This window comes from Mus pahari, chromosome 18, assembly GCF_900095145.1.
Source record: "Mus pahari chromosome 18, PAHARI_EIJ_v1.1, whole genome shotgun sequence".
Classification (NCBI taxonomy): Eukaryota; Metazoa; Chordata; class Mammalia; order Rodentia; family Muridae; genus Mus; species Mus pahari.
In genome coordinates, this window is record NC_034607.1 from 2,285,885 (window position 1) to 2,296,624 (window position 10,740).

The 10,740-nt window shown below is 49.2% G+C and overlaps 1 protein-coding gene across 1 annotated transcript; it reads left to right on the top strand.

The window, feature by feature from the left end:
* The first annotated feature begins 932 nt into the window (after positions 1-932).
* LOC110336136 (butyrophilin-like protein 1) lies at positions 933-9,809 on the top strand. Its single transcript, XM_021218567.1, has 10 exons — positions 933-1,192; positions 1,625-1,776; positions 3,271-3,624; positions 4,645-4,923; positions 5,031-5,231; positions 5,784-5,804; positions 5,933-5,959; positions 6,155-6,181; positions 8,072-8,098; positions 9,058-9,809. The coding sequence occupies exons 2-10, from the start codon at positions 1,695-1,697 to the stop codon at positions 9,564-9,566; spliced, it is 1,527 nt and encodes a 508-aa protein (XP_021074226.1). The 5' UTR covers positions 933-1,192; positions 1,625-1,694; the 3' UTR covers positions 9,567-9,809.
* The last annotated feature ends 931 nt before the right edge of the window (positions 9,810-10,740 follow it).

Genomic DNA, 10,740 nt, shown 5'->3' on the forward strand with positions numbered 1-10,740 from the left:
GAGGCACACAAGAATGGAACAAGCACAGGCAGACATTTTCTAATAAAATTGTACATATCACAATGCTAACTTAAAGATGAAAAAGAAGCTTTTTTTTAATTCTTTTTTTTTTCTGAGACAGGGTTTTTCTGTGTAGCCCTGGCTGTCCTGAAACTCACTCTGTAGACTAGGCTGGCCTTGAACTCAGAAATTCACCTGCCTCTGCTTCCCAAGTGCCGGGATTAAAGATGTGAACCACCACGCCCAGTGAAAAAGAAGCTCTTGAGAGAAATCATTACAAGAAAATAATTCCCTTTTAAGTGAAGCTATTCACTAAGACCATGTGACTTTCAACAGTTGTGAAGGGGCGGCAATATACAGTAGAGTATGAAGATGCAAAATGGAGGTGGGAATAGAGAGATGGCTCAGTGGTTAGGAGTACTGGCTACCCTTGCAGAGAACCAGTGTTGGTTTCCAGCACTCATGTGGCAGCTCACAACTGCCTGTGACTTTCCTCCTAAGGGGCTCTGACGCCCCCTTCTGGCTTCCATGGGCACTGCACACATAACATCCATGAGGACACAATACCCATACACATGAAATGCATTTTTAAAAATGCAAGCCTATTGAGAGATGAAAGAGACCCCTTTCGCTGGCATTTTGTTTAAGACATGGTCCTGTGTAGTGCAGGTTGTCCAGGAATTCACCATGTGACCGAGGCTCTACACATACGGCCAGAAGTCAATTAGTGGGAGGGGTAGAAGCAGTCTTGGCTTTATTCTTTGAGTCCGTTAGCTGTGTGAGTGACCTTTGATCTGACCACCAGACCTTAGAGCTTCTCCGCGGCTCTGTGGGAGGCAGCTTATGGCGAGAAGTATCTTAAAGTGGCTTTCAAGTTCCTATCAGTCTGTGACTCAGCCCAGTACAAAGTCCCTTGAGCTTTAATTACTTTCACCCTTAAAGTAAGAGCTGAAGATGGCTGCAGCTTCCTCCTAGAGTCACTCCTCCAGGAGAAACTCTAAAGCCAGAGCCTGGGGGCAGCGTTGTGTGTCCCCCTTGCCACTGAGAACATCTACGGAAACTGGACACTCTGGCCCCAGCAGCCACACACGTGACTGCTGGCCACACAGGTGTGGATGGTCCCCAGAGCCAGGATCCAGGGGTGCACTGAGGATCCCCGGGGCTTCCAGGAACCCACAGCTCTGTCCAGACGGTGAGTGACGGTTTGTGGTTTCTGAGGGAGGCGTGGGCCCGAAGAAGGGTGATTGAAGTCATGAGGATAAAGTGAGAAATGGTTCCTTTCTTTGGGAAAAAGTAAATAAATGAATAAGTAAAAGAATAAGTAAATAAGAAGAATGAAAATAGACTGAATGTGGGAGTGGTCTACTTCTTTGTTTGATTCACTGCCCTACATTGGTCTCAGGGAATCCAGCTCCAAGATCCCCCTTGAGACCATGAACTCACAGAAGGGCGAGAGAGAATGGGAACTTGGCAGCTTTCCGTGTCCACGGGGAAACTGTTGGCCTTCCGAATGAAGAAGGGACATGGAAAGCCCTGGGGAGGGCTAGGGTTCATGGGTTTTGTCTTAAGGGTTTTGTGGGAGACACAGTTAGAAACCCATGAGTAACATTAAGTCTTTGAACAGGGAATTTTTTTCCTGAGAACTTCCACCTGTTGCCCTCCTATGGTGAACCTGGACTTGACCTTCCACTCTGATGATGAAGGGCTCCCCCTCCTCCCCTCTGACTGGTCGTCTCCTCCCTCTGCTCCTCCTGCTGTCTTCGGGAGTCTCTGGAGGTCAGTGTTCTGCCTTCTGTGCTGTGCTGTGTCTTGTGTTTAATGACTTCTCTTGTGTAAATGCAATCATGTAGCCTGACCCTTTGGGTAATTTTTAGAAAACCTGGAACTGTGATATCTTCCTAACTCTTCGCTGCGTGTGGTGAGTTTGGCCTGTAAATGCTACAGTGCCTGTGTGTTGAGTTACCCTTTGTATGCTCACCGTGCGTGAGTTTTCTCCCTGCTGTGGCTACCTGTCAAGAAGTTTAAAGGTGGAGAGGTTGGCTCGTGGATTGAGGGTGTATGGCCAGGAAGGTGTGCGTTAGGGGGTTTGTGTACACAGGAGAACAGAGTTTGGACTAAGAGTTCTTAGGTGTGACTTTAAATAAATCATTTGTTCCCTCTGGGACATTATCTCTGCCTTCATAAAACGAAAGCACCTTTTAGCTAAAGTTCTCAGACTCGGGAGGGAACTCGGAAAGGAGACCATGTGAATGGCATAGTGGGTAACTATAAGACTCCAGATGAAACCCAGGGCACTGTACATGCTAGACAACTGGTCTACCGTCAAACACACCCCAGCCCTAGTGTCAAAAGTGTTAATGTCCATGAATGCTGATTAAAAACTCTGTAAATTTCTGTGCAAAACATTTTTGTGTATCTCTGTGCACATGTATGTGTGCATGTATGCGTGTATTCATATGTGTATCTGTGTGCATGCATTGTGTGAAGTTTATTGAAGGATTGCTTCTAGTAATAGAGTGGAGTGCTCTAAATGTTATTCATTGCCCAAACTGCTGCATAATGATCGCATTCATGTGAAACCATGATTCCCCACTGCACTGTGAAACGGTGAAACGGACTTTCTAAACCGAGCTGCTGACATGTGCATACGCTGACACCTGGTGTTAGGTAGAGGAGATCAAGTGTCCCCTGAGTCACAGAGGCACCCCACGATTGGAAGCAATGCAGAACTGAAAAGAGCCTGTCCCCACTCTAGCAATGGTCACTGTGACACTCCTAGCCCATAGCATCACTCTCTCTAGGGTACCATGGCCAAGCCCACCAACTCTAAATTCACACAGAGTTGCCCAACCCTGCACTCCCTCCATCCCTCCCTCTCTTCTTCCCTCCCTCTGTCTCTCCCTCCTGGGCTGCTGCCTCTTTTGTGATCTTGGCTATGTTTGCATATTTGAAGAATGTCCGTTTCCTAAACTGTACAATAAGCTGGCTATGTATTTGAGTAGATTCTAAATACTGAAGAAGCTAATATTTCTGAACAAGCATTGATGTTGTAAAAGACCCAAGAATACACACACATATATACATATACACAGAGAAAGACCGAGAAATTTATACACTGAACTATTAAATTTTTATCTATTAAAATTCAATACTTTTCTAAAGTAATACAAAGGAGACGTATGTTTAATTCCCTAACTATGAAAGTGCAGGGCTGTTTGTTTTATGTCTCATATCTCTAACTTGCTTCCACAATCTGTCTCTATTCCCCAGCAGTGTCTTGGTTTTCTGTGAAGGGACCAGCTGAGCCCATCACTGTCCTGCTGGGGACTGATGCCACCCTGCCCTGCCAGCTGTCTCCCGAACAGAGTGCAGCTCGCATGCACATCCGGTGGTACCGTGCCCAACCCACCCCTGCTGTGCTGGTGTTCCACGACGGACAGGAGCAGGGAGAGGCGCAGATGCCGGAGTACAGGGGCAGGACCCAGATGGTGAGACAAGCCATTGACACGGGAAGTGTGGCTCTGCAGATACAGCAGGTCCAGGCCTCGGATGATGGCCTGTACCACTGTCAGTTTACAGATGGCTTCACCTCCCAAGAGGTCTCCATGGAGCTTCGAGTCATAGGTGTGTGAACTTGGCACATGGTCATGATGTAACTGCCACCGTTAGAGTTTAACATCACAGACTTTACATTTCTGAACCTAATAGGTGTGTGCGTGTGCATGTGTGTGTACATGCATGTGTATGTGTGTGTGGATGTGTGTGGTGTATGTGTGCATGTGCATGTGTGTGTGTACATGTGTGTGGTATGTGGTGTGTGCATGTGTATGTACATGCATGCGTGTGTATGCATGTGTGTGTGTATGTGTGTATATCAATGTGTGGTGTGTGTGTATGTGTATGTGTCTGTGTGTACATGTGTGTGGTATGTGGTGTGTACATGTGTGTGTACATGCATGCATGTGCATGCATGTGTATGTGTGTGTCTGTGTATGTGTGTGCATGCATGTGTGTGGTGTGTGTGCACATGTGTATGTCTGTATGTACATGTGTGTGGTGTGTGTGAGTGCATGTGGTGTGTAGTGTGTATATATCTCTGTGTGTGTGCATATATGTGTGTGTATGCACAGATATGTGTATATTTGTGTATGTGTGGAAGGCAGAGGTCAACCCCAAGTCACTGTCCACCATGTCTTTTGAGACAGGATTCTCACTAACTGAGCTAAGCCGAGTGGTCAGTGAGCCCAGGATCCACCTGTCTCTGATTCCCAAGCTTGTGCCACCACACCCAGGCTTTTATGTGGCTTCGGGAAAGTGAACTCTGGTTGTCATGTTTGCACATCAGGCACTCTGCTCACTGATACACTTGTCCAACCCTTTGAACCTGTCTGGGTATCTTAAAAGACCCCAGAAAGTGTATTTGGTAGCAACACTGACACCCTCTGGCACTAACTTGCAGTAAACGGAGACAGAAAATAAAAATTGGGCCAATTTTCACGTTTACCTCTGCCAGTCCACACACATGCAAAGACAGTAAGCTGAGGTCAAGCAGTGTGGCAAGGCAGCCTCAGCTGACCTCTTCGCTATAGTGAAGGTGGACCTCCCTCGGGCCGCAGGCCTCAAGCTTGTGTCTTCTCTCCTCAGGTTTAGGCTCCGCCCCTCTTGTTCACATGACAGGACCTGAGAATAATGGGATCCGAGTGCAGTGCTCCTCACGTGGCTGGTTCCCCAAACCCAAAGTGCAGTGGAGAGACACCCTCGGGAACACTCTACTGTCCTCCTCTGAGTTGCAGACCCAAGACAGAGACGGGCTCTTCCAGGTGGAAGCGTCTCTTTTGGTCACAGATAGAGCTGTAGGCAATGTGATCTGCTCCATCCAAAATCCCTATGACCAGGAGAAATCGAAGGCCATCCTCCTCCCAGGTCCGTGAGGACCAAACTCTGACAGGGTGGGGGAGGGAGGGCAGAAAGAAGGGCTGGAAGGAGTTGCCTCCAGGCCGGTTTCTGACTGTCCACGTGCACCCTGTCAGAGCCCTTCTTCCCCAAGATGTGTCCATGGAAAGTAGCCCTGGTTTGTTCTGTCCCCATACTATTGGCCCTGCTCAGTGGGATCAGCCTCGGTGTCTGGAAAGAACATCAAGTCAAAAGGAGAGAAATTAAGAAATGGTCAAAGGAACATAATGAAATGCTTCTGATGAAGAAGGGGACAAAATCTGTACTGAAGATCAGAGGTATATATGGGGACAGCAGCATCAGTCAAGGGTCTGTGGAAAGGCTGGGGATTGGGGGAACTAGGGAAGCCCGGGATGCAGGGGTTCCACGGCGCACTAGTCTTGCAGAGGACCAGAGGACAAGGGGGAGGGACATCAGATCTCTGAAATGTGGTCTCAAACCACAGCCAGTGCCTTCACACCCTGATCATCACAGTCCCATGCCTTGCCCACACCCTGATCATCACAGTCCCATGCCTCGCCCATGCCCACTCTCCACCCCTCCCCTCTGCCCCCACACCCCATCTTTCCCTGCACCCACACGCCTCCAGAGGGTTCTCTTCCTATGAATCAGTCAAGAATGGGTTTGAGAAGCCCTAAGACACCTTAAACTCCCAAGGTGCTGGGACATTGCTCTGTGCACCTTATCTGGTTGGTGTCCCTGTGCACATGCTCATCTCCTTTATCATGGGGCCCCTAAGAGAATGCCAAGTCTAATTCATTAGTTAGTGTCCAGACCCGGGACAGGCTGAGACTCGGTTTGATGGCTTTTATACCTCCCTTTTCTTTCAGATGACCTCCAGGCTGACCTAGGTGAGTCTAGCTTTTCCTCCCTCTCGTTAGCATTTGTTTCTCCTCTACAACCCTGCCCCCCCGCCCCCCCCCCAGCTTCCCTCATTCATCCACGTTGGGCCTTTTGTTTGTTTCTGTTTTGTTTTCAGATCGGAGGAAGGCGCTATACAAAGAAGGTAAGAGACCATGGGTCCTGAACCTCAGATTCCCTGATGTAAACTCTCCCTCGGTACCCTCTCAGGGTGGGGATGAGGAGACTGGAAGGATTACTGATGGCCAGTGCAGGAAACTGAGAGGCAATGGGGGGGGGGCGGAGGGATGCATGGGGCCACAAGTCAGAACTCAACTGTCTTGGGTCTGTTCTGTTGCAGACTGGAAGAAGGCCTTGCTGTACCCTGGTAAGTGACTCCTGGGCACTGAATCTTACCAGTAACTCCCAAACACACATGAGCTTGTACATGCACACTTTAATGCCTGTCAACTTGCAAACTGAAAAAAAAAAGCATCAACAAGAAGAAGAAACTTTAAAGATAGGGTTTCACACAACATGCTCTGTACCTAAGGCTGGGTCTGAGATCCTGGTCGGAGGGCCTCCACCTCCCAAATGCTAGGATTTCAGGTGGGCAGCATCGCACCTGTCAAGTTGTGATCATTTTTGCTGGGGATTCAAACAGTCAGTTACTTTCTATAGCTAAAGAAAAAAGAAAAACAACTAGAGTTATTGTTCATATGATATGTGTGTGAATGTGTATGTATGTATGAGTGTGATGTGTATGAGTGCATATGTGTGAATGAATGTGTATGCATCTGTGTGAATATGTGTGTAATGTGTATGTGTGACAGGGTATGTGTGTATGTGAGTATATACGTGATATGTGTGCAAGTGTGTGTGATGTTGAGTGTGTGATGTGTGTATAAGTGTTGTGTGTGATAAGTGAAGAACACAAATACACTAGGTTTTTCCTTGGCCCCATCTGTGCAATTTCCATTCATCAGACATTGTGCCACATGTAGGTGACACAACTATCACCTCTGACCCTGTGGAAGTTGAAAGTTCCCAAGGAACACAAGCGAGAAACCAGGTCACTCCAGGCAGCCTGAGTGCTTGCGGGACACACTTATTCAGTGGGACCTCTGACGGGTCACTAAGCAGTGTCTAGTGGGACTTTTCAATGATTTGCTTAAGATGTTCCAGCAGGGGCTGGAGAGAGACCTCAGCGGTTAAGAGCAGTGGCCACTCTTGCAAAGAACCTGAGTTCAGTTCCCACAGTCCACATATGGTGGCTCCTTACCTGTAACTTCCCTCTCAGGGAACCTTGCGCCCTGTTCTGGCCTCTGCTGGCACTGCACTACACAGTACACATACTGCATGCAGGCAAACACTCACACACATAAAATAAAATTTAAAAATAAATCCTTTTTTAAAATTTACTGTGGTTCTGAAAGGGGCAGTTATGCACTGAGGATGGGTGCCTGAGCCCAGGCGGCTGGGGAGTCAGCCACTTTCTTCACTGCAGGATGGAGAGAGAGGACAGGATGCATTTCCTAGCCTCTCCTCCCGACTCCTGTCCTCTCCCGCTACATATAAGAAGTGGATTTCTCTGTGTGTGTGTGGAGGGAGATCACATTCAGTGATCTACCTAACAGGAAGGAAAAAAAATCCTTATCTGTCCTTCCTCCCAAGGCTACAGACCTATCTAACTTCTGCATAAAACCTTGAGGCCCAGCAGCTGCTGCATCTGAACAAGAGAAACGTGTCACCCACTCCAACCCTCATCCCCACTCCCACCCTCACCCTCATCCCCACTCCCACCCTCACCCTCATTCTCACACTCATCCTTACTCCCACCCTCATCCCCATCCTCACCCTCATCCCCACTCCCACCCTCACCCTCATCCCCACTCCCACCCTTACCTTCATCCCCACCCACACCCTGACTCTCATTCTCACACTAATCCCTATTCCCACTCCCACCCTCATCCCCACTCCTACCCTCACCCCTGCCCCTCCCCCACACATCCTCACCCCCACCCTCACCTTCATCCTCTCCCACCTCTACCTCCCATCCCCACCCCTACCCTTATCCTCCCCCATCCCCAACTGTAGCACTGGGTCTCTCGGGAGCAGCCCCTGAGACAGCACAGAGAACACCCCACATGCTGGGAGTTCCTGGACACTAGAAAGTCTGAGGGGTTTAGTGAGGAGGGAGAGAGGAGGGGAGAAAGCAGTGGGGGTGCACACCTCTTTCCCTTCGTTGTGTGAAGACGTTTGCTCTGCTCTCTTCCAGACTGGAGGAAGGAGCTGTTCCAGGAGGGTGAGTGGATTTGCTCATCTGCCTCAGAGGTTGCTTCTGCTCTTTTGTTTCTCGTTTTGGATATGAGTATCAAGCCTTGCATATGCCAGGCAAGCCACTGAGCACACCAGCCCCCCAGTTTGCTCTCTGGTGTCTTGTGTGATCTTCCTGGCAGACACTTGTTCAAGTTGAGTGGGGGGAAAGAGGAAGGGATCGTGCTGTGTGAGCCTGTGCTGGAACCCACCGCCAAGCTTGGCCACACTGTTCAGTTCCCATCTCAACACACTGGCCCAGTGGGACCCACTGAGCTTGGATAACAGAAATCACCAGTGCTCCTCACAGATGAGACTCCTGACTAAGGAAAAGCCACTCCGAGTGGCAAGAGCACTCAGCTTCATTTTGTGAGGTCAGCTTGTGATTGGTCCTTCCATAATTGAGGGACAAGGCTCTGACTTAGGACATGGGGTGAACAATGTTCTTACATATTCCCTTCAAGTCCTGGCTCACTCCCTGCTCTCCTAAGACCCAAGCTAGAATGAGCTGCAGAGCTCAGCATGCACCATGGGAGCATCATGCATCATGAGTGTTGATGCGCCAGCTCTCCACACCCAGTCTCCTTCAGACTGCATTTGTCCAGGAGCCTCCCACACACAGCGCTAGCTTTGAACTCAGTTATTGATATACAAACATTACAGCGGTGGCTTGTCTGCTGATCCTCTGTCCCTCCTCCTCCTCTGCCCTTCCTCCTCCTCTGTCCCTCCTCCTCCTCTGCCCCTCCTCCTCCTCCTCTGCCCCTCCTCCTCCTCTGCCCCTCCTCCTCCTCTGCCCCTCCTCCTCCTCTGCCCCTCCTCCTCCTCTGTCCCTCCTCCTCCTCTGCCTCTCCTCCTTCTCTTCTGCCCACCTCCTCCTCTGCCTCTCTTTTTCCTCCACCCATTCCTCCTCCCCCACCCCTTCCTCCTCTCCTCCTTTTCCTCCTCCAGCTCCTGTGAGGATAAATCATGAAATGCCTGACCAGGACAAGACAGACTCAAAGACAAAAGAGAACAGAAGGGAGGAGTCTGTCAGCAGCTCCCAAGTAGACCAGAACATCATCACACTCTACCAGGAAGGCTTCATGTTGGGACGGTACTACTGGGAGGTGGATGTCGAGGACACGGAGGAGTGGACACTAGGCGTTTATGAGCTGTGCACTCAGGATGCATCACCTACAGACCCCTTGAGGAAATTCAGAGTCCTGGAAAAGAATGGAGATGGATACAGGGCTCTTGGCTTCTGTTCCCAAAACATTTCTTTGGAAGAACCTCTGTCGCTGGAGACACGTCCGCTGAAGATCGCCATCTTCTTGGATCAGGAAGACAATGACCTCTCTTTCTACAACATGACCGACGAGACACACATCTTTTCCTTCCCCCAGGACGCTTTCTCGGGATCACTCTCTCCTTACTTCACACGTAATTCCACGGGGCTCTCTGCAACAGCACAGCCCTAAGTGACGAGCACGGGGAACTCAGTGGGTGGGTGCTGCAGCGTGCTACCTGTAAGGCCCCCTTAGGCAGGCACAGGGACCGCTGAACAGGAGGCCTCTTAACCCGAGAGCCTTGGGGATCAGATCCTGGACAAGATTCTCGGACCATCTGTGTCGTGCATGGTGTTATAATTGTTAATAGTCTTCCTTCTTTTGACAAAAATGTGTTTAATCATTCCTAAGATAAATGAATCCATGGTTTTCTGAGTCCGATATCACGTTTGCTCCCTGCTTACACACCAGTGCATCAGCATCACTGTCACTAATTATATAGGGTTACATAGGACCATTTTCATACAAGTGTACAACGTATTCTGAGCACATTACACCCCCCCCCCCAGTGTTATTCTTTGCTGTGCCTAACATACTGTAAGCCAACAATGTGCTGGTTAGGTTTTTGTCAAATTGACTCAAGCTAGAGTCATCTGAGAAGGAGTGTCAGTTGAGGAATTGCCTCTCTCAAACTAACCTGTAGGCAACTCTGTGGGACATTCTCTTGATTGATGATTGATGTGGGAAGACACCGCCCACTGTGGGTGGAGCCATCCCCGGGCAGGCGGTCCTAGGGTATATATGAAAGCAAAGTGAGCAAGCCCTGGGGAGCAAGCCAGTAACTAGTGTTCCTTCATGGTCTCTGCATCTAGTTCATAATTCTCATCATGGTGGGGAGCAGGGTAGTACATATAGTGCTGGAGATGAGGCTGAGAGCTATGTCTTGGTTGCAGGCAGAAAGAGAGAGTGGGGTGGGGTGGGGTGGGGCGGGGCAGGAGGTGGGAAGCTGGGCCGCACAGGCTTTGACACATTTCCTCCAACAATGCCACAACCCCTAACCATTCTAATTCTTTAGAATACTTCCACTCCCTGAGGACTAAGAACTCAAATATATGAGCCTATGGGGCCATTCTTATTAAAACCACCACAGGCATGAACAGCAGTAACAGAGAATCAAACCAAGACAAGCGGCTTTCTTAACTGAATTACCATAAAATTACACAACCTTGCTACTGTGAAATTATAGCAATTATAATAACTAGATTTAACATAACTAAAATTACCCTGTGAATTTGCTCCATAAGGTTTGTTGTGGTGGTGGAGGTGGTGGTGGTAGTGTTTATAAGGGTTTCTCTGTGTAGCCCTG